Source organism: Entamoeba invadens, assembly GCF_000330505.1.
Source record: "Entamoeba invadens IP1 unplaced genomic scaffold scaff_1105074726711, whole genome shotgun sequence".
Classification (NCBI taxonomy): domain Eukaryota; phylum Evosea; order Mastigamoebida; family Endamoebidae; genus Entamoeba; species Entamoeba invadens.
In genome coordinates this window covers 56,536-80,441 of record NW_004443648.1, presented here as the reverse complement: position 1 = coordinate 80,441, position 23,906 = coordinate 56,536, and the positions used below count along the sequence as shown (strand labels likewise).

Below are 23,906 nucleotides of genomic sequence, written 5' to 3'. Positions count from 1 at the left end.
GGAGTGATGCTCCGGTGCGTTTAGTGGATACATCGTGAGATATGGAGAAGGAACTAACTTCTCGTTCACAGACTCGCCGCCAACACACATCGCCTTTAACTCGTCTAAGGATATTGCCAATTGCCCAAACAGAAATACCATTGGAAGGATGTATTACACTGACAACGTTTTCGTGTGCGATGACCCATCTCTGTTTTGTCGATACCAACTGAGTAAAAATGCGTTTGGCGACTCGGTGTTGTATTTAGTTAAGTACAAAGACGAAAAGTGTAAAAACGAGATCAAGCGGACAAAAACACAGGAATGCAACACATGCTTCAACGGTGTGATGTATCAATGCAAAGCATCAAAAGCCTCGTTGTTGTTTGTATCGATTGTCCTTTATATATTTATATGAGTCGTATCAACACGTCATTAATTAAATGTTGCTTGTGATTAACAAAACTATGCAATAAGTGGATAAGCTTGTTCTGAAAGGCACTTTCTGCAGACCGGAGAAGAATCGTTCATGTAGTCTGCACAAGCTGCGTGGATTCCGTGGCCACACGGTAAGACGGTGACACTCTGCCCGTCGAAGAGTGGTGCCTTGCAAATAACACAAGTTCCATTCACAGTCACTGTGGGGTACGCTTGTGTCTGAATCCAGTTCTTCTTTGGTGCTGCAGTGATCACTTTTTGAAGTTCTGTGAAATTTTCGTGGAAAAGAAGAGAAGCGTCTGTTGCTTGTCGGTGAGCAATGTGAAATAGTTTTAGAAGTTCTGTGTGTTGTTTTCTTGGTTCCGCGTTCTTATACGCACCAATTTGTACACTTTTCAAGATGACTTGAATCTCAACATTACGTCCAAGTAATACAGTAAAAAGTCTGATTATTTGTTCTGTTTCAATTTGTAAAGAGCACACACTTATCAAAAGATGCTCGACAACCGTTGTTACTTCGCTTTCAAGTAATAGCGAGAAAAAAAAAGAAAATTTCTTTTGTGTATAGAGACACACCAACACATCTAACCGGTTGTGTGGTCTAAGAGTGGTGAGTAACTTTTCTGTTGGAGTAGTTGTAATTATGTTGTTAATTTTTTCCATTTGTTTTTTTAAGTTTTAATAGTTAAAGTATAAAATAGTTATTTGTACTATTAATTTCTCAAATCTTAATTTTTCAGTAAAAAATTTTGTATATTGAATTATTAAGTTTTTTTATAAATTATAAAATTTAAAAATATTTTTTTTAATAATTTTTTTTTAATTTTACAATAATTTTACCCGCCAACAATTTTATAAAAATTTATTAAAATTTTTATATTATAAATAATATTATAATAATATTTATAATATTATAGTCGGGTGATAAAGGGGGTTAATTTGGGACAGAAGTAGTTAATTTAAGTAAAAAACTATAAAATATAATTTCTTTAACCATAAAAGTATTAGAAGGGTTTTTTCAATTAACTACTTTGAAGATAATAAAAGAAAACCATAACTTTTTATTTTTGATATTATTCAATCTTTGAAAACAATGGAAGAAGAAGAGTAAAGAACCCTCGATGAAACAACCACAGGCAATCAACACAAAAAAAGCAATTTAAATACAAGAAACCAGTTTAAAAACTGTATTTCAATATATATTCATGATGTATATGGTTAAAATGCCAGAGTTTAATGAATTAACTACAATGTCAATCTTTTAAAGTGTCACAGAATCACTGAAAATCCATCATTTGTTGAAATCTTTTAATCTTTCGTTGTTGAACCATTCCCATTGAGAAAGGAAAAGAGAAAGACCATTTTAACACCAAAACAATTGGAGTTGAAGAAGAGCAGAAAAGAAACGAAACAAAGGAAAAAACAAAGGAAAATCCTTTAACAAAACAAGTTTCAGACAAACCACAAAAAGTGCTGCGTTTTAGACTTCCACATTTCTCTAAGCGAACAAATTGAGGTGTTTTTGTTTATTTTTGAAATAGAAATTTATAATTATTCAATTTATAATCATTTAAAATTAAAAAACTATAATTTAAATTAATATTTTAATTTTATGTTTATTTTGACCTTTAAATAGATTTTTTAAAAATTATAGTTTCAAAATTATATTTATCAAAATTAACTACCTTTGTCCCTTTTTAATGCTATTTATCCCCCGACTATATAACTTATTATAAAAGGAGAAGCTTATAATTATATATTATAATTGAATATATTTTACATTACATATATCAACCTTCCAATTAAAAAATTAAACAATCTCCTTCATGTTTGTTAGCATATAATTAAATCTCCTTTGGTGTGAATTTGTATACATCTTTTTGTATTTCCACGAATTAGTTGCTTGTCATTACCAATGATAACATCAATAAATAACCAAATATTCATTACTATTTAAATATTATATCTTGACGAAATAAATTTGGCATGCTCACTCTCTGCTGTTATTTTTTGAAGCTGCAATTCTGACAAAAAAAACATAAATTAACCAAAAGAATTTACAAAATAATATCAAGTATTTTTGAGTAATCATTACTATAAAAATTGAAAAACAATTCATATAAACATTATTTGGAAGCAATTGAAGGATTCAAGTTTTAAGCTAAGCGTTGTTTATGGATATCCAGCATATGTCGATGTATAAATCCCAATTGCTACATGAAGCGAATACACTGTTATTGGGATTGAAACAGGTATTTGAGTCTTCTTGGAGCAGATGGATAAACAAGAAACAATTTGAAGATGCCACCTAATAACTGTAAATTAGAAATCTAATCATTAGTGGCAGAAAAGGAGAGTGTCGTCTGTGTTGCTCAGTAGTAAGGTTATATCGAGCAAGTTTTCTGAAACAAATGAAGACAAACTTTGACCAATTAATTGTTTGATTTTTTTTAATATCAATTATTTTAATTAATTTTTGTACAGTTAAGTGTTTTTTACACACAGAATAACACCCGAGTTTTAAAATTCATATGTTAATACTGAAATATATGGACATTTTTTGATATTTTTTTATTTTTTATATTGGTGTTATGTCATAAACATAATAAACTTTTTGAGAAAAAAAATATTAAAAAAGAAGAAAATACCCATTTTTTAGAATATTTAAATTTATTTCAATGGTATTTTAGGTGTCAATAATCAGAATCAAAATCCATAATTGTGTTATTACAAAATACACTTTACGAAATTATTAAAATTGTGTAATAAATATTTAAAAAAAACATAACAGTAAAAGGAAAAACAAAAAGTTATCACATTGTTATCTTAAAACATGGTTATTCTCTTTGTTTTATTTTTCAATAAGTTAAAGATAATAAAGATTGATGTTTTGCCAACTAGAACAAATTGAAGTAATTTGTTAAAAACAATTTGCTCTTATCAATTTTGAACAAATATAAAATTTTTGAAAATCAAACTTTATTCTTTTGTAATAAAAATGTATGAATTAATACATTTTTATTTGTTTTATTATTTTTCATACCTAGAAGTCCACAAATTGAATATTACATGAATATTAATTCTATAAGTATAAATTCAAAAAAAGAACTTGTCGCGCAAATTTTAATATTTCACAATGATTTTGTAATTAAATAGTTCAAGTTTGATGTTACTTTTCGATAATTGAAGAAACATAAAATGTTATTTATTGTGTTTTTCAAAAACTATCCTCAGATTATTATAAATATACATTTAGAGTACTTGCTACAACGTTGTACACTACTGAAACGTTGTACACCTTAGAATATTCCAATTAAATTGAAACTATATACGGAACATTCTATTATGAAATAAAAATTATTGAAAATTTAACAATAACATTTACTTTCAATAATATGTTTTTCTTTTTATAAAAAACAAATTTCAATTTTTTTAAATCTAAATAAACATAAAAATAATGAAATCGATCAATTTCGAGATCTTTTACAATTTCAATTGTAATTAATAAACAAGCTGCAAACCACACCAAAATGACGCTCTCGGGAATGCAATCTTCAATATACGAAGGCTGAGTGATTTTGATTTGATGTATTTTTAGCGGGTGTGTTCATAAAGTTTTCGTAATTCGTGTTATTGTATAAAGTGTTCCGCCGTGTCGTTGTAAAATATAGCGACCACTCTTTCTTTTAATTCTTTTCTGTCAAGATAAACAACAAACCTTTTAATGTTTCACAGTTCAAGGATAGGGTTTAAATTTTATAATGTCAGAAATAGTAGATAAACTCCATTATTTTGGCCTTGTTATTCACTCGGTTTTCCTAATTGCAAATTATAATTGTTTTCAATTTTAATAGTTCTTTTTTGATTATATTATAGTTTTTTAGATAATGTTTTTTTATCAATTAAGTGCCTAATTTTTATCGGTAAAAAAAACTCTTATTGATTTTACTTTAAGTTTTTCGTGTTTTTAAATTTTTAGTTTCCGTTATATTTTTTAAATGTATTTAAAAAGTTAATATTTATCAAAACAATGAATCAACTTTCATTCATTATAATTGGTAAGTTTCACTCTCTTGGCTTTGAAAAGAATCAGTCCAAACCTGGTTTCGAGAACTGAGTATTGAACTCCACGATATTTTAGACGAAGTTCTTTAAGTGCCTTTTTAGTGGCAAGCTCCATATTGGAAATTGTAAAAGCCAGCTGCTCTTTGAGGGAGGTTAGTTCTTCTGTATTTAGATAAAAGTCTATCTTGCTGCAACTCTGTCTCACCACCTCACAAACTGTCTTCAAGTTGTTCAAAAGGCGAGGCACCAACCCACAAGCTATAAAAGATGAAATAACATTTTTAGTGGTTGTTACCTTTTGCCAAGAGTTAACATTTGATATTATTTGGACTGAGTTGTAAGACATGTTATTGTACTCAGTCTTCATGAAAACTTTTTCGGTATTAATGACCCTCTTTTGATTTCCATACACCCCAACATCAAGCATTTGTAAAAGGTGACTCGAGTGGGATGGCAGAAGAAATATCTTCACATTATGACTTGTGAGTAATGAAACCGCTTCAGTGTCAATATGAGAATCGAACCCGTCTATAATAAGACCAGCAGGTCCTGTGTATTTTTGCATTTTTCTTTTTGTTGATATAGTTGGGAGAAAAATGCATTTAAGCCATTCTTTGAACAACATGTTGTTTATAAAAGCTTTCTTGGAATATTTAATACAAGCTGTACTCTTGGTGATTCCCATCTCCATCAACTTTTTTCAATTGATACATTGGGTACGATGAAAAAAGGAACAGTGGTAGTTCCATCCATACAAACACATCCCATCATTGTGGTTCTTTCTCCGTTTCTATTGAGTGGGAAGTGCATGTTTTCCCCACTTGATGTTGAAGAAACAATGACAGTCTTTGACGTTTTGTCGACCCATTGTTGGTAACCAGATTCGTCACAATTAAATATAAATCCAGTGGGTAGACCAGTTATATTTGATTCCAAGTAATCAAAATAAGTGTCGATGGATTCTCTGCTCACTTCGATGCGTTCTTCTTCCATTGGCTTTGCTTTGGTGGTCATGATTCTCCTTTCCTTGTTGACAAAGTTATAAAATGCTTTCACAGTCACATCATCACGTCCAAGCGTATTACTAACGAACCACAACAAATCAAAATAACCCGCAGGATCCTGGTCTCCTTCTCGTTTCTTCACGAAAGTTACAAGAGATTCGATTTCTTCAGTGTTGAAAATTGCACGTCTTCCAGATGTCCCTCGAGGTTGTCTAGCAAGAGAAAGTTGTCGTCGCCACACTTTGTCAGTTATATCCGGTGTTATACTTGCCAATAGTTTTGAGTTGATATGTTCAGCTTTGTTGTTGAGATATTCAGCAAGTCTGAACATCTGAACTCTTCTATTAGGAGCAGAGACATTCCTCTGTAGCCTGAAAAACCGAGAAATACTCTCTGAAATATCATCGTATTCAATGTCTCGATTGTAAGTGATAAGGTAATCATAAAGACTAACAAAGTCGATATCATCTTCGTCAATAACCTTTTCGATTTGCGAGTCTTTGTTACTACCAATTTGAAGTTCTTCCATTTCAACACTTGACTCCGTGAGAGAATCTTTGTAGTTAGTATGAGCTTCGGAGTGACTTTCATTGTTATTTTGTGCTTCTCTTAAAATAGCAGCAACGTCGTCGTTATCAATTGCTATTATTGGGATACTTGATTCGGTTTGTTCATTAGATAATTCTACTGGAATAACTCTTAAATTGATATCTCTCGAAGATGGTAGTGGAATTCCATCTGTTCTCAGACACTGTTTTAGTTGCTCAAATCCATTCCTCGGGGTTTCAAATTGTTTTAGATAATTTAAACAAACAATAATGTGCCTGTTAATGGACTTCATTTTATAAAGGGAGTCTGCAATTTCAAGAATCTTACCGTTTATTAAATGAATCCATTCAAGATTTTGTTGGAATTCAAACATCGCAGAGTCTATTTTTGTTGAAGCGTAGTTAAAGATGTTTGTGTAATCAAATATAATCTTATTGGTGTTTGAATTCAATGCGTTACTAAAGTCGTCAATGCGATTAAACATGACGTCGAGTTTTAAAAAGTTGGGATTTGCATTAGAAATTGGTTTGAGAAGCTCGGAAAAGTCTTCGGAATTAAAATTAAGCTCCACTCGAGTCGAAAAGGGATGAATTCGGTAATTCGTTTCACTCATTGTTAATTGTTTTGTTAGATTATATAATAAAAGCATGTTTGGTAAAAATCGGAAATCTACAAAAAAGGAGTCCAAAAAATTATCAAAATGTGGGATTTTTGTGTCAACCATTCTTTTTCTTTAAGTTAACCCTTTCCAACATTATCGTTTATTTATCAATTGTTTAAAGGTTGAAAAATATTAATTATTAAATATAAAGTTTTGATGGTTAACATATTCATATTTTGCTAATAATTTAATTATTGTTAGAAACTTCTTTAAATCTAAAAATACAAGACTAAGTGAACAACGTTTGAGTAGTGTACAACGTTGTAGCAAGTACTCTAATTGTTATAATGTATATCGATTAGCTATATTATTTTTTACAAATTTTCACAAAAATAAGTTAGTTGGTTCGAAAAGGGTAATTATCGTAGTTGTTCTTCGAATATCTTGACAATAAAAATTTAAAAATTCAAATCAATTTTGAAATGGAAATTGTATGACTTTTAGACTGTATAATAATGGCAATAATGTCCATTTTATCATGTATTATCTGGACTATATTTATTTGATGAGTTCTTTAACCGTCAACTCTATTTCAGGGAACACAAAGTGTACATTTAACTCCAATTATTTCAAGAAAAATCCAAAATTTCCTTTTCTATTTCGATTTTTAATATAAAAAAATGTTTAGGGTTTTTATCCAAAAATTATCCCAATAAATATCCCTTGAATCTATATTACATGATTATATTTGGTATTATTTTGAATTCTTTTTGTTTTTTCTGGTTTTTCTAATATAGCCGTTCTGTAAATTATGTAACTTTATTTGATACTACACTTTTGTTTATTAATATAGCCACATATTATTTTTTGGATTTTTCCTACATTTTATAAGGCAGGTAAAACTTATGACCAATGTTTTGCCTTTGTCTTGACATAAAACATTTAATTGTCTATTTAAGAATATTTTGTTTCAAATCAGGTAACATATTTATAAATGTTTTCTAAAACTCAATTACTAAATAACATAATGCATTGTGTCAGTTTTTTATTTGTAACGAAAACAAAATTGTTGAATAAAGCCAGTCTTAAATTACTTTTGTATTTATGTTATCAACATATAATATAAAATATAATATTTGTACTATTATACTTCTTTTTAAATAGATCATATCCATAATTAATTGGGGATGATCTATTGGGTATATTAATTAATTATTATTTACTTTAATAAAAAAATACATGATTTGAAATAATATTTTAAACGAAGAATAAAAATAAGCAATAATAAACTGTTTTAAATAATTTTGTATAAAACTATATGGCGGAATCTGTCATCTATATCCCGTTTCTTGATAATACTATTCAATTAATTATGTTTTTTCATTTACTAACAACAAATGGTGATAATTCGGGAAAACGCGTTCTCTAACTTATTTATGAAAAATAACGGACGACACATGCGTTTTTGAAAGAGAACAACAAAAAGCGAAAAGGAGTATCTTATGTGAAGAAATAATTTCAGAAACTAGTATCCAAAACCATTAATAAATAGAATATGATAAAAAGAATAAGAACCCACTTAGAAAAAACAAGAGAAATTGGGGTAACACGTTTTTATGAACGAGAGTGTTTAAGTTAGTTGATGAGGCGAGCAAAAAAAGTTCGAAACATTCATAAGAGTTCAGCTCTGAAAAAACAACTCGATGTCAGAGAAGAGTGTAATGCCATACCCACCTATCCAACACAGAAAGGTTGTCCACAAGAAAACACGAAAAGCAGTCTCCTTCCAAGCAGACCTTCAAAATGTCCTTATCATGCTTCTCTCAAAACACGCTGACATCTACATCGGAAAAACCTCAAAAAAAGCAAAGCTCACAACCCAATTCCACAAAATCAAATCGATCAAAATCAATGATGAAGTTCTTGATGTGGTTAAGTTCATCAAGAAGCGGTGTGACGCTCTCACCGCTATCATGTGCGATGAAGGCGTCAAAATAGAAACAGTAAAACGAAGAATGCAACCTGCAAAACGGATGGAGGCGTTCCACCTTTTAGAGGACTTTGTTGCAGAGTTTGGGTATATTGTCATCAATGCGAAAGACGAAAGTGATGGTATTGTCGGCGATGCAAAAATCATTTCGGCAGAAACAGGGAAAGTCCTTTACGAGACAACTGAAATTAAGGAGCTAGGCACTAAAGCCAGCCGATATATCTCTTCTATCGTCTCCCTTGAAAACGAGGTATTGATTAAAAATATGACGAACTTCATGTAAATATTGTTATAGTCCTCTCATTTTCATTTCAGCTTTTTACAACACATCGTGTTAACAACACTTTATTACTGGAATTACTATGTTAAAACCACCCAGTAAACCATGATTTTATTTTTTTATTGAAACCTGGGTTTGTAATGTTTTAATTGATGGAAATTTATCGCTTATGTGATTCTTTTATCTAAAATAAAAATGAATTAAAAATTCACTCCGAATAATTGAATTTTTCTTTCATGGTTTACAAATATTTAATTCAATTGCATCACTATTTTGCCAATTTATACTGCTAACAAGACCGGATTGCACTTTAAAACGAATTGATAAAAGCAAACCCATAAGTATGGTCATTGATCTTTCATGTCTTTTTTATTTTTATGGTGTAAAATTTTTTTTTCTTTTAACCATACGATGGTTAGACAAAAGTTTTATGAAAACCATTATCATTAATAATAAATATAATTAAAATTGATTTAATGGTTTTTTTGTCTAACCATGACCATACTTATTGTGGTTAAAATTTATATGTGTGATTGTGTTTTATAAACACTTTTAAAACAATTTAATAAAATATTTCAACCAAAAAAGAAAAAACATTGCTTTCAATTTAAAACATTTTATATAACTTGGTTAGTTGAATTCCGTTTGTTTTTTTTATAAAATAATGATTGAATAAGAATTGTTATAATAAACAAAATTTGGAATTAGGAACAATAAACATAAATAACGGCCAATGAAAAGTTATTCTTGTTGCTAAACATGATTATTACTAAACTTTGCTAAACAGTGTATTAGAATAAAATAATTTTATTACTTTTAAGATTTTTTTGTAAATTTTATATAACACGACATAATATCAAATGTTAAATCTATTTTATCTTTTAAATAAATAGAAATAGAAATAACAAACCATTTTTAAACTTGTTATGTTTTTAATTTAATCAAAAAAATCAAAACATTTCACACTTAGACTTGAACACAATTGGTGAGTGTATTTGATACGAAACTAAACACATTTAATATAAATAAATAAAAATTCAAAAGATCTTCGCTAACTCATTTCCAGCCTTTCTGATGTCAAACAAATGTCGAACCGTTTGCCTGCCATGTGGACAATGCCAAGGCTTGTTCAATGTCGTGAGATTCAATAATATCCTTCTCATCTGGTCTCTTGTGAGGGTGTCACTGACCATAATACTCATCCGACACGCTTCTGTCGCAAAGATTTTGTGTTTTCTTTTCACCATGCCGGATTCGTCTTGGCATTGCCTCAACTGTGTGATCAACTCAAGAAACTCTTTCGCTCCAAAACACACTTTTCTATTCGTCAATCGTGTTACTCTTTTTAAGACATTAAACAAACTTCCTTGAATACACTTTCGAAAGCAACACACGCTCAGTCGCTGGATTCTCTTCTTTATACAACACCTCAAACCCAAAATGTGGGAATATCCCAATGTTTTCCTCAACATACAACTCATCATCACTGCTCAGTTGCACTTTGATTGGCGCAATGAGTGACTGGACTTCCAGTTTGTCGTTTTTGAGAAGGGTCTCAAAATTGAAGATCTCATCTGCTGCGTGTTGGTCGATGATGTACAAGTCCTCGCCTTTCTTCCCGATGATAAACCCTTTGTTGAACTGCCCAATCACCTCAATTTGCGCCAGATCCATTTTTTGCAACGTTCTCTGTTTATTCAAAACAACATCGTCAACAACTTCGGGTCGGCTGATTGGAAAGTCTTTTCGCGTTTCAAGAAGGTGTTCAACAACAGCCGTTACCACTGCTTGGTCATAAAACATCTTGTTGCAAACAATCACTTCTTTCGACGTTTTCACAACAACACCAGAATCCTCACTTCCCTTGTCCACTTCTTCTAATGCTCTTTGAGAGGATCTTTCTTCTTTTGTTTCGTTCCTTTTCGGCATTGTCACACTCTTTTGAAGTTCATTTTCTTCAGAACGTTTCTCTTCGCTGTTTTGCTCTTTCATTTGATCGTCATCTTCTGCTTTGTGTTCTTCAATTTCCATTTTCTGCGGAACAACTACTGTCAAATTTGCACTGTTTTTATTCTTCAATGTAGTTCGCGTTTGAATGAGATGGCTATCCTCGCCGAGTCGTAATAACTCATCTTTCTCTTTCCACATCTCTTCCTTTGAAATTTCATTGTCAAATAACCTCCTTTGTACTTCACACCTCTTCGGAGAGTTTTCAGCTTCACTCACTTCTGAACTTTGACTCCTTGAACCGAACTTTCTAATCTTCATAATCGAATTCTCAATCGAATCATCGTCGTTTTTAATCGCTGATATTTCGTTCTCCATTTCATTCTTCAGGACTTGATTCCGTCTATTCATCTGTGTGAGGGTTTGACTCCTCTCATCCGTCTTAAAAAGTTTTGTTTTGATCACAACATTTTCCTTCTCTTTGTCTTCATCGTCTAAAATGTCCTCTTCGCTTGAAAATTGGTTGTCCGTATACGTGTGGATTTTCACATTTCTTTTAAGTGGTGTTGTAATGAGTGAAGGCTCTTCCTCAACTCTTTTTAAGACGTCGTCGTTGTCTATTTGGTTATCATCGGCGTACATTGGTTTGGGTTTCGCAGGTGCAAGTGAAAGACGTTTTTGTATCAAATTTTGTGTTGAAGGAGGAAGGGCACTCAAGTTGTATTCTTTCTTCACAACAAACCCACTTGGAGAGTCTGACAATTCCGAATGATCGACTATTCCAGAAAGTGAGACAGTAGGCATCGCCAACTCCATCTTCTCTATCGACCACACTTTCTCAAAGCACTTCTTCACCGCACTTAACACAACTTCTTCATTGCAAAATATAACAGACTTCTTGTTTGGTGTGACGTTGGGGTCATACTCGTCGACAACAATACTCATTATTACTGTTGGAAACTTCCGCTTAAAATTGGCACCAAGCGACCTCCACTGATTTGTGACGATTTGTTGCATCTTCTTGTGTTCAATTAGTCTGCGGTTCACAAAGAAAAACATCCGATCGCCTGTTGTGCGCCCTTTATCAGTAAATGTCGACGCCATTCCGACTATCCCAACACCATCCTCGTGGTAATCCAGGGGTATTGAAACATCCTTTGCGTCGCCGGAAAACATTGTATACAAATTCTCCTTCATCGATTTCCCATTGGATTGCAATAAAACAGCGCTCTTGTTGCTTGTTTTGTTTGTGAGGACTATTTTGATGTTTGTGAGAAGCAGCGCATAACTCTGAAGAAGGGTAACAACCTTTGCCATATCTTTGTTTTTCGATCTCATGAATTCCTCTCGTCGAATACGATTTTCAGCAAACAACTTCTTCACTACAACAGTCGTTCCCCTCTTACGCTGGACTGTTTTCGTTTGTCGCGTGACTAAATTGATTTGTGTCCCATCTGCTGTCCCATCACATGTCAAAACCTCAACCTCTGCCATAGCTGCAATACTGTACAACGCCTCTCCACGAAACCCAAAAGTGCCCACGTTCGATAATTCCTCGAAGTTTTGGAGTTTTGATGTGCAATGTCTTTGTCCAAGTAGTGGAATGCTGTTTGGAGGTATTCCGCAGCCATTGTCTTCAACTGTAATTTCATCGAGCCCACAATTCAGAAGGCGAACAAAGATGCTTGTCGCGCCGGAGTCCATTGCGTTCTCAAAGAGTTCTTTAACAACACACTCCAAGTCGACAACCACTTGGCCTGCACTCAATTTTTTGATTGTTTCCGAGTCTATCAAGTGGATTGTCGTCATGGTTCTATTCAAATAGTAAAAATCGCAGTTTTATCTTTTCTTGGGGTGTTTTGAGGTATTCTTCCCTTTTTACAAACAATTCGTTATACTATATGTTATAGTTGTTTTATTACTATTTTACTACGTGTATAGTTTCCAAAGAAATTGGTAGTTATTTGGACTAAAAATTACTAATTCGTCCTTCGATGCAACCAAACAAGAAAAAGCAATTCAATCAATATTTAGAGGAAATGATCTCCCCTAAATCGACATCTTTCTCGGAGTTGATGAACACGTCGAGTTGTTGTTTATCTAGTGCAAGTACCTTGATTCTTTGCGTATCATTGAATTGTAAACGGTCAACAAATTCTTGGAATATCTCGTGAAGCGTTTTGAGGTCTTCTTGTTCTTTGAAAAGTGTCGTGTTGATGTGGACAAATAACAAAGTCGCTGAGAAAATATCATTGATATTGATAAAGAACATCAACAATTCGAGAATGACCTCTTTGCGGCTTTTCAAACACGTTGTCATGAATTGGTGCTCAAGTGTTGTGTTATAGACCACTTGCATCATTTCCGCGATCTTCGCTTCTTCGACAGCAACGTCAAAAGCGTATTGCATATTTTCTCGTATTTCTTGTTGTGTCGCGTTGAATCGGCTCAAAAACTCCGCAGCAGTTCCAATCGCTTGTTTGCATTTGTTACGCACAACCAAGTACTTCAAGTCAAGCTTCAAAGTTTCCGTGTCGTCTGCAAAATTAATGAAATAATCGGTGTACTTCGATGGTGCGTTGAACAGGTGTGTGGTGTAATATTTGTACATCACTGGGATAATGTCCGTAACAAGTGCCATTCGAATATTTGTGTTCTTCCCAGTCTTTTCAAAGAAGAAGTTGTAGTTCCCAGAATCAAACGCTACAAGCAAATACGCTATTTCAGCGATCTCTGGAAGATCACTAAACCCCGGAATTTTGTTTCTATAATTCTCAAGTCCGTGTACTATGAACAAATAGTGCAAGTATAATTCAAGTGGTGGGTAGATCTTATGTGAGAACAAATGTACCATAACCAATTCAATGCTTACTGGGTATGAGTGCCCAGGCATCACCAAGTCGATCATCGGAGTAATAAGAGAGCCATCACATTGGATGACTTCTTTCTCCAAAAGGGCTGGCAAGTACTCGGTTAATGGCGTGAAATATCTGACGCAGTACAAATTGTTATCAAGCATCTCAAGTACGTCGCTTTCCGCATTAAGTCTCATCATCACTGTTTTCACAACAGCCAACTTTTCTTCAATTTCCTCCAACATGGTTTGGTTGACCAATTTATTCTTCATTATGTCACTCTCGAAAAATTCAGTCAGAGTTTTGTGATAATTAGTAAAGTAATCATAGATGGTTTCCGAAATGATGCTTTCAACATCGGTTGTGTTTTCAAATTCATTAACAAAGAGGTCGATGTTATTTGTATCAATCAGCATCTCAAGAGCTGTCGAGACAAAAAGTTGTTGATCATTCATTCGTGGCAAGTTAAAACCAAACTGGCACGCTTCCTTGTAAAACAACACAATTTGATCATTGGCCTTTCCAAGTATCAACACGGGAAGCAGCTTGACACATTGAACAAATCTTTCAAACTGATAAGACGTTGCCATAACATTGATCCACTCACCAGCACTCACTATGTTCACATAGTTGGGCGTTATAACACCTCCAACATCTCCAATGTAGCGCAAGTACATCTCACTCTCTTTTGTACCTTCCTTCTGGTCAATGCAGTTGATTGGTAAAGTCATTTTTATGAGTGTGTTGCTGTCGCTTATGATCTCTCCATGTGAATCAAAAACGTACTGTCTCACTTCGGCATTTGTTTTATCGAAAAGAAGTAAAGACGTGAGTGTTTCCTTAATTGTGACATGTGAATTTGCAGCCAACAGTCTGAATTTATCGAAAATCTGCAAGTTAACATATCCTATTTCATAGCTGTCGTTCATTGAAAAGAAGAATATTTCAGTTGTGTCATTACCGTAGACAACAACATTGACAAATTTTACTTGCGACTCGAAGTCAAAGAATATTTTCTGGACTGCGCCATGTCTCTCACTTGGGATTTTCATGGAGAACATGAGAATTGGGTTGTAGACTTGGTACCCAAAAAAGACCGAATCATTCCCTCCGACGGTGACAAACAGTTGGTCTTTCGCAAACTTCAATACGACCACCGTGGGTACAAAGTCATCCAAATAAAACACGTTGGGGTATGGCTTTCTTCCTGAATCAGAGACCTCGATATATGGTCTTGAATGTGCATCGACAAAAGCGGGTTTGTTAGTAAATGTTGGGTATGAGATATCAGTTGAAGAGACCAAATCGTTGTGCGATTCCATCTCAAAAACGTTCAATTTATTTTCAATAAATGTGGAGCTCTTTGGGAAAATTGAAATTCTCATCAATTTCAAAGAAAATGGTTTTGTGGAGACGACGAAGTAGAAAAACTCTTGGTTTTGTGGGATGAAAATGTCAGTAAAAACCTGGTCAATACCTTCGCATATGTATGTCTCCATCTCGCCATTTGGTAAATTGACTAAAACAAACGCGTCTTTCTGCACAACGATTAAACAACTTTTGAGAGGGTTGTCCACTGCTTTTATAGCCATGATGTCACCTTGAATTGTAAATTGGTTGATTTGTACTCGTGAGTCTTTCGAATACACTTGAATAGAATCTTTATCGACAGTATAGTATTCGTCTCCATTGTTACAGAAACCAGAAATGTTTGAAACGGGGTACTTTTCTATTTGGTGGTCAACGGGGTAGTAAGTCACTTTGTCTTTGTCGTTCATTTTATGACTTTTTAAGTTCTTGTTCGAATAGAATTTTATAGAAAAGAGATATTAAAAGACCCACTTAAGATATTTCATATCGGACCACCTCCAAAAAGTGAAAAACTTTTTTCTTTGTGAATTTTTTCACTTTTTCAAACCCTCATGAATAACATTTTAACGGAAATGTTATTGGATCTTGATAATAAAGCACTTTTGTATAAAACGATATGCCAAACACACCGATTCCACTGTATGTCCCAAGAGCTGCAAGGGTTTTTCCGCTGATGCAGGGTTATGTGACGTTTTCCGAGCGGACCCTGATATATCATTTTGATGGGAATAAATATTTTTTGCAATTACCGCGTCGGATTCTACAGATGTACCCCTTGAACGTCCCGTTTCATTTGAACTACGTTGTGATGGTCTTTTCAAATTCGATCACTATTAATCGACTTCTTCTGAAAGATAACGTCCTTGAAAACACAACGATTTATGTGCTCTCGACACTTGTCGACAACGTTCAGGACTTTTCCGTTTCAATTGTTAACGGCGTGTTACGATGCTTGTTATTGTACAACTATTCATTCCTCTTCGCTTTTGAAACAACACCAAATGTTTTGAGGAAGGAGAATTTACTCGAGAGCGAGACTGAGTACACCGCATCCAACAAGATCAAAGAAGACAAAACAAAAGGCACAACAAATCAAAAACCAAAGGAATCCCTTAAGACATCCCTCAGGTTCCTTCAAAAACGATTTGTCTGTGTAGCATCAAGTAAAGTCGAATACATCGGAAATACTGAGGGCGTATTCATCGTGTCAGACACAGCAGAATTGAAGGTCGTCAGCAAAGAGGTTCCCGTGAAAATCACGGCTGGGAGCGTCGTCTTTGGGAACCAAAACGCGAAGGATAATTTGGCGATTATAACGAAAAACGCAGTCATCTTTGGCGAAGTCAACGAGACGGGACTGAATGAAATAGCAAGGAAGGCTCTTACAAAACCCGTGAAATCATTGTGTTGTGGATGCTTTGAAAATACATTATTGGTTGCGTGCGGATTCCAAGACAAAACGATGTTATATAAATGGAAAACAACTGTCGCCGAAGAAGAATACCCCAACGGAAAGTTGACACTTGCATATTCATTCTCTTTAAACGAAGACAGTCTTATGCTTGTCGTCTCTGGCGAAAGCGTCTCGGGCATGTACGAACTACAACTTCAAAGAGATGAAAGTATTATGTTACCACTCCTCCCTATCTCAGACCGAACACTCAACTTGGCGTATGAAGAACAGAAAAAAGCGGAATTCACTAAAAAGTTGGTTGCTTACAAAGAAAACGAAAAGGCAAAAGCAGCAGAATACGTGAAAAAGAGTAAAGAGGAGTTTGGAGAAGGACTCCACCAATCCGTCGAATCCCTTAACTCAAGTTTGAGTCTTGACGAGCGTAGTGAGGAAGACAGACTTCTTAATGTTCAGTTGGAAGTGCCCGAGATCGAACAGTGTTACTTCGATATATTATCATCATATATGAAAGAGTACGAACAAATCAACCAATCTCTCGACGAAGCAACAAAATTGGTGAGTGGTATTAATGAGCTTTTCGGGAGGTTCGACGATTCCATGTCACAGTTTAACGCACTCCAGACAGTCCTTCAGTCAATTTGAAGTCATTTTGTGTTCTACATTTTTATGATTTGTTATTAGTTTTTTATTGGTTTTTTAGTAGTACCAAATACTTCACTCTTATACAATAGTAAACTATAATAAACCATATGCATTGCAGTTTATTATAGTTTATAATAAAATATAAATAATAGAAAGAATATTCAAATAGAACAATTAGTCGGACGGAGTTTTCTTAGTCCCCCGCTTGACAAAAAACTTCTTCTTGACCGCCCGCTTAAAATCAAGGAACTCGTTTTGAATGAAAGAAAAGTTTTGGAGAGCTGGGGATTGGACAACTGTTTGTCCCAGCCACTTTGTACTGATCAAGTTTTGCAACTTTTCAAAGACTTCGGAAGACACGAGTTTGTCGTCTAATATAAAAGTGGGTGCGGATCGCTTTTTATACTGCTTCTGCATGTAAGGGATCGCTTTTCCAAGTGTTGCGATCACCTTTCCTACAATGTTTTTGTCGAAGTAAATGTTTGCGGTGACTGGTATGTCGCAGAAACTGTTTTTGAAGAAATCGTAAGGAAGATCTTTGTGAACTTTCAATTTGACATAACACTTGGCATGATCGACCTCACTTGGATCAAAACAGGCACGGAACCCAAAGTAATCCAAATACACTTTGAACGCCGCCTTTCCCATCCCATTTGTGAGACCTTCCACTTGAACTTTCCTCTTTGTAAATAACACCTTCTTGTCTTCTAAAATGTCACAGACACTGACTACGTTGATCCAATACCCAACTGTCTTCAAGTTTGTGTTGTGGAGAGTCATCTCACACCCAGAAAGTGCAACATCCTCTTTGTCGTTCTTCAACACAAAATAAATACCATCGGCACAATTCACAGATATCGATAAGTCGTACACGATATTTTCATTCTCGTTGAGGTAATTGAGAAGTTGTAAAATATAAGAAAATGCCTCGTTCTTGCTTCTTTGTACAAAACTGATAATATCCTTTAACTTCTGAACTGGTTTTTTCATCACAAATTCCTCAATTTCTTTGTTGTTATGAATGAATTCGTTTATTGCTGTATGTGAGATGTGGAGCTTTGTTTTGTCAAGAAAAGTGGTCATAAAAGAAACAATAAGGGTGATAGTCTCCAATATGTTGAACTGATGCTGTTCTATCGAGGAAGTGGTGTTCACATAAACCAGTGCAGGTTCAATAGATGGGTCTTTTGTGAAATGGAGTTGGACTGCGGGTACTCGAATGATATAACTTGTTGGATTTGGTATTTTGTTCAGAACCACTTTAATTAACTCACTGTAATTGTTCAGGAGCGCTTTTAATTCGCCCATTCTGTCAACAAGAAGTGGACTTTGTATTTCGTGATACTCTATTCCACTCTCTTTGAGTAAATTAGAAGGTATAAATGGGTCTACATACATCGTCTGAGCACCATGTAAAACGTGGATCTCTGTGAAAGCTCTCATAATTTCTTGGTGTATTGATAATAAATCTTTTTCAGTGTTGTCTGTTGTTGGATGTTCCAATTGAGTATATTCGTTGAATTTGTCTTCTTTTTGTTGTTCCATAATTTTAGTTTCTATTGCTGAAGAGAGATGTGGCCATAGGTTTGTGTTTTGTTGCACAAAAGGAAGAAGCTGTGATATTTTCTTCATATCTTCATCAAGCACAGCGAGTCTCCTGAGGACTTCATCGACAGTCGGGCGCTTTGTTGGGTCCTCTTCTGTCATCTCGAGAATGAGTTCTTTGTACATTTGGTACTGGTTCTCTATTACGCCAGGTACCTTTCTATTGTTCTTTAAATTGTCGAGTGCAAAGATGAATTCGGACCGTGTTGCTGGTGACAAACACATTTCAAACAGAATGATTCCCAAACTGTAGACGTCGATTTTGTTGTCGTAATGTCCTGTTAATATCTCAGGAGCTGCATATCCAATGGTTCCAAGTATAGTACTTTTAGTATCTGAATCTCCTCGAGCCAATCCAAAGTCACCAATTTTCATCGTTTCACGTTCTCTCAAAATATTGCCCGGTTTCAAGTCGCCATGTGTGATCAGTTGTTTGTGAATGACTGAAACGCCGTTTGCTATTTGTTGGAAATAATTCAAAACCTTTGCTTTGCCTTCTTGTGTCCCGAAGTGGAGTTCACGATTCTTAATCATTTGGCTTAGATCACCACCAGAACAAAACTCCATCTGAATACAAACAGCAAACTTTGGAGCATTCCCATCTTCAATTTTAGTTTCGACGGTAGTGAGATTGATCTCCGAATTTGAAGCTTCGCTTGTGTCATTTTTGCTACTACTCGATTGGGGTTTAATCACATCGGTGCTGCTTATTCCACTACAATCGCCATATTGATTCTCATCTCCAGAACGTTTGCTAAAAGCCTCGATGCCATTCGAAATTTTGTCGTAACTTTTCGAGTCGTCAGTGGTACTGTCACAACAACTCGATTCTTCATCGTCACCAGTTCTGTCAAATTCATAGTCGGAATTACTCTCCGTCTCTTCGTCTCCTTTGGTAGAGGAGTCTCCCCAATCGACCGTGTCGGGGTCGACACAGTCGTCGCATGCAAAATCACCGAAAGAACCCATCTCGTCTTCGTCGCAAAAAGTGCTTCCATCGTCGATCTCTTCATTTTTCTTGGTTAGCAATTTTACATACTCGGACCCACTCAACTCTTCCAACCAAGTGTCATAATACCTCACCACATTCTTATTATTGTTAATACTCGCCAAGTTGCGGACTTCTCCTTTCACGTCTTCCATATTGACTGTCCCTGACACAATTAATACCTTGATTGCGTACTTCCTCATCGTTAAATAATTCTTTTGTCGTCGATACAAACTTCTTATCGTCTTTTCTAATACCACTGTAGACCTTTCCATAGGCTCCACTTCCTACCAACTTAATCTCTGCAAAGTATTTGTTCAAAAATGAGGGTGTTTCTTCTTCCATCTGTTATTTAGTTTTCTTTTTATTACAGTCCAAACTTTGACTTCAATTCCACTGATCTGACATTAACATTCATTTTATTGTTATATCATAATTTGACTTATTTTATTAAAATAATATTAGTATTATTATGTAGATAAAATCTCATTTAATGTATTATATAGAAATGATACAGTTTAAATTGTTATTGAATAATTTGTTAAAACTTTAATTAATAGTAATAATACAATATTTAACTGTTTACCTCATAGTGTTTGTGATATGTCTCAAGATTCATACTTTTTAATTTAACCCAAACCAATATTTTAAAATCAAATCGCAATGAGCCTTGACGAGTATGAGATACTTGAAGTTGAAGGAAGAAAATATCGTGTGAGAAGAAAAGTCGAGCAACACGTATCACAATCTGTCGAACCACAACAACCCACTCTCACATTCGACGACGAACCCGCTTGCCAAATTTCGATTCCTTTAGATCTTGCTGGACAAGCTGTGGGTTTGTTTCGTTTATTAAATAGAAGTCGAATGTACTCTTATACTTGTACAACAACTTATCGATAGAATGCTTCGAAAAGGCACAGTTCACAAACAGAACGACGGACTGCCACGTTTATCTTTCAATACCATCAAGTCTTCACCCACAGATCATTGGAAAGTCTGGACAAAACGTCCAACCTATTAAAGAAGAATGTCAATGTAGAATTTCATTTGGGAGTGAGGAAGATAATGACTTGGTCAGAGTCGAAGGAACCGACGAGAAGTTGGTGAAGGAGGCTTTGAAGAGACTTGAAGCCATAACTATCCAAGCATTCGACATTGTCAGAAAAACACATTTCATATACCTCCCCTTTAAGTCACACGACTTGTTGAAACAAATCGAGAACTTCCAGGAAGTCTTAGTAAAAACAGAGAATTTGAACCCAACATACCTTCAACGACCAGAAGCTCTTCATCTGACACTTCAAACGTTGGACATTGCAACAGAAGACCAACTGAATGTTGCCAAAAAACTATTAGACTCGATGTCAGACAGAATCTATGAGATTCTCAAATCACAGCCACTCATCTTCGACTTCTCTGGTATTGGAATATTCGGGACGTCAAAGAACGCACGGGTGATGTTTGTTAAGGCAAAGCCAAACAACCCCGAAGCAATGGATTTGATTGTCGAAGAGATTAAAAAGGTCTTTGGGAAGTTGTACAAGTTCCCTGAGGAGTTGAACATTCACTTAACTATTTACAACACAAACAAACTCAAAGATGGACAACAAATCACTTTTAATGCCGAAGAAATATTGAACAAATACAGTGGGAAAGGGTTTGGGAAGTATCGAGCAGAGACCATCGAGTTGGCTTCGATGACCAACAAAATGTTTAAGACGAAATTCCAACTTTTTAACTCAATTCCTTTGCCTTAATTTTTTCTGTTAAAACCTTAGATAAATCGGGTATCATGTAAGAAATAGATTGTTTAAGATAATTTAGAAATTAAAAAGGAATAATAAAAAAGGAAACAAAACTAACAAAAAGCTTATTGTGTTTGGACCTGAGTGTTGTCATAGTTGTTGTAATACTCATTAATACCATCGACAAGAGATTGGATAGTTTGTTCTTGAACTTCGAGTCTTGAATACAGCTTCTTGACCAAATGTTGTAACTCCTCGATTTTATGTTCCTGTTCTGCTATTTTAGTTTCATTGTCTTCATCCTTTTTAGATTTTCTTGGTGGTGGTACTGTTGGTCTTTCTCCATCTGTTTTATTAGTAAGTTTATCTAAGTCTTGTTGCCTCAAAAGTGGGATTTGGATAATTTCCTGTTCTGGTTGTTGTGGATGCATCAGACTAGCTGGCGGTTCTTTTGGTTTAGCGTTCCATGATTTTCTATGGCCGTCAACAAGTTCTGGTGATTTTGGAGGTCTTGGGGCTTGGAAAGATGGACGGGGTGGGTTAGTTGTTGGTTTAGAGTTTTGTTGTTCAGCAACTTGTCCAACTGCATTTGCTTTTTCGAGTTTCTTTCTAACGACATCAGCCCCATCGACTGTCGACTCCATCAATGGGTTTCTACCGAAGTGGAAAATAGCGGATTGCCGTGGTTTACCAGCAGCAAGTCGCTTCTGTCGTTCTTGGACTTCCTTTTGAATTTCTTCAGTCACCTTTTCGTAGGGAGCTGCTGGGTGTGGGATAACAGCTGGATATGGTGGAGGGGTGACTCCAAGCTGGACATTGTTTTGTGCGATATTTGAGAATATGAAGGAGTATGATGATACTAATGTTGCAAAGGCATCAATGACTAATTTGGTGTTTTCCATTTCTTTCATTGCATCTTGTGGAGGAGCTCGACAAACAGTTGGCCCCAAGCAAGTACCAATATTGGTTGGATTCATCTGATTTTCAGAAGCGTTCTGTGCAATCTCGTTACACAGATACAACAAGTACCACAATGTATTTTGATTGACTTCAGGAAGGCGTTCGACTAATTTCTTAGCTTCAGCTTCTTTGTTCTTTCCTCCAAGTCTTCCAATAACAACAAAATCGTTGTAAAAATTGAAGGGGATAAGTGGGTTTGGGAGTTCTCTTAAATATTCTTTGATAATGGACGCTGCTATTTCTGATGATTTGAACTCGGGTGTTTGGATGTCTTGATCCCCATCAAAGATTTGTCTGACTCGACCAGTGTCTTTGTATGAAGCACTTGTTCGAAATATCCCGACCGTCAAATACCCTTTGGTGTTCATCAAATACTCAATTGCCCTGTATATCGGGAGGGGGAATCTCCACCCAGACTTACTCACTGCACAAGCAAGGGGATACTTATAAGTCCCATATACCTTCATAAGTATGGGGAGGGTACTCATCCAATCATCGTACTCACTTTGCGACGGACACACAAAAGTGTACACCTTGTCGTAAAATATTTCAAAGGACAGTTTCTCCTTTTCTTTGGTGATATTTTTAGTACCTTTGTTAACTTTGGAGTTGAATATACCAATGGAAAGATCTATTTGGAAACGTGGTTTGGAGCTTGCTTCAATTAGATAGAGGGTGTTGCTCTTCGAAGTCACAATTTTAATTTCACGCATCTCACATTTCTTCCCATAATACACTTCGACAGTGCCACTTGTCTTATTCCTACACCTCAGAAATGTTTAGAAACGACTAAAAAAACAAACATAATTTCTGTTTTTAAGTTCCTAGATTGTCACTCATCTAAATTATACATCTTCCTTTTATTTCTATTCCTCATTTTCATCATTTCATAATATCAAATAATGTTTACTGATTTATTTGCCAAACTATCGGGGTTTTATAAGAAAAATGAAAAAAGTTTGATGTATATTTTGATTCAATTTATAATAGATGATATTATAATTGTGGGTTAAATAACGGGATAATAAGCTTTTAAAATACACTGATTTCACTTAATTGTTTACACGACTGAAATTACTTTTTAAAAAAATTTTTTGTCAGTAGTGTATTACTCATTTTTAAATTATTTACTATTTTATTATAATTAAATTTATTGTCAGCCAAAGCACAAATTGCCAAATGCCAACTGATTTATCATTTTTGGCACTACTCTTCAGTTTATTCAAAAAAAACATATTGAATAGTAAATTGTATTATATTTTAATTAGTTATTTCTATTGAAAAAAACAAACACCCACAAATACTAAAAAGATAATTAACTAAAAAATTGTTTTCGCAATAAAAGATATACAATGATGTATTTAATAATGATTTGACACTAAATAACATTTTGTAACAAATCAAGTAATGTACTTAATATATATAATATTTTAACTAGTAAGTTATTCTTCAATAGTATTTAATCCTCTA

General features: G+C 34.5%; 8 protein-coding genes across 8 annotated transcripts; 3 read left to right on the top strand and 5 right to left on the bottom strand.

The window, feature by feature from the left end:
• Positions 1–444: 444 nt before the first annotated feature.
• EIN_052100 (hypothetical protein) lies at positions 445–1,080 on the bottom strand (the record flags this gene model as incomplete). The annotated part of the gene is made up of 1 exon (XM_004259738.1): positions 445–1,080. The coding sequence occupies one exon, from the start codon at positions 1,078–1,080 to the stop codon at positions 445–447; it is 636 nt and encodes a 211-aa protein (XP_004259786.1).
• A 7,259-nt stretch (positions 1,081–8,339) lies between these two features.
• EIN_052090 (hypothetical protein) lies at positions 8,340–8,909 on the top strand (the record flags this gene model as incomplete). Its single annotated transcript, XM_004259737.1, has 1 exon — positions 8,340–8,909. The coding sequence occupies one exon, from the start codon at positions 8,340–8,342 to the stop codon at positions 8,907–8,909; it is 570 nt and encodes a 189-aa protein (XP_004259785.1).
• A 1,034-nt stretch (positions 8,910–9,943) lies between these two features.
• On the bottom strand, positions 9,944–12,662 carry EIN_052080 (DNA mismatch repair protein mutL, putative; the record flags this gene model as incomplete). Its single annotated transcript, XM_004259736.1, has 2 exons — positions 9,944–10,226; positions 10,270–12,662. 2 exons carry the CDS (start codon positions 12,660–12,662, stop codon positions 9,944–9,946), a joined length of 2,676 nt encoding a protein of 891 aa, XP_004259784.1.
• Positions 12,663–12,876: 214 nt separating this feature from the next.
• On the bottom strand, positions 12,877–15,486 carry EIN_052070 (hypothetical protein; the record flags this gene model as incomplete). The annotated part of the gene is made up of 1 exon (XM_004259735.1): positions 12,877–15,486. One exon carries the CDS (start codon positions 15,484–15,486, stop codon positions 12,877–12,879), a length of 2,610 nt encoding a protein of 869 aa, XP_004259783.1.
• Positions 15,487–15,695: 209 nt separating this feature from the next.
• Positions 15,696–17,135, top strand: EIN_052060 (hypothetical protein; the record flags this gene model as incomplete). The annotated part of the gene is made up of 1 exon (XM_004259734.1): positions 15,696–17,135. The coding sequence occupies one exon, from the start codon at positions 15,696–15,698 to the stop codon at positions 17,133–17,135; it is 1,440 nt and encodes a 479-aa protein (XP_004259782.1).
• Positions 17,136–17,309: 174 nt separating this feature from the next.
• On the bottom strand, positions 17,310–20,073 carry EIN_052050 (interferon-induced, double-stranded RNA-activated protein kinase, putative; the record flags this gene model as incomplete). Its single annotated transcript, XM_004259733.1, has 2 exons — positions 17,310–19,926; positions 19,964–20,073. 2 exons carry the CDS (start codon positions 20,071–20,073, stop codon positions 17,310–17,312), a joined length of 2,727 nt encoding a protein of 908 aa, XP_004259781.1.
• Positions 20,074–20,391: 318 nt separating this feature from the next.
• On the top strand, positions 20,392–21,488 carry EIN_052040 (hypothetical protein; the record flags this gene model as incomplete). Its single annotated transcript, XM_004259732.1, has 2 exons — positions 20,392–20,566; positions 20,632–21,488. 2 exons carry the CDS (start codon positions 20,392–20,394, stop codon positions 21,486–21,488), a joined length of 1,032 nt encoding a protein of 343 aa, XP_004259780.1.
• A 113-nt stretch (positions 21,489–21,601) lies between these two features.
• Positions 21,602–23,149, bottom strand: EIN_052030 (Rho GTPase-activating protein, putative; the record flags this gene model as incomplete). The annotated part of the gene is made up of 1 exon (XM_004259731.1): positions 21,602–23,149. One exon carries the CDS (start codon positions 23,147–23,149, stop codon positions 21,602–21,604), a length of 1,548 nt encoding a protein of 515 aa, XP_004259779.1.
• Positions 23,150–23,906: the final 757 nt, after the last annotated feature.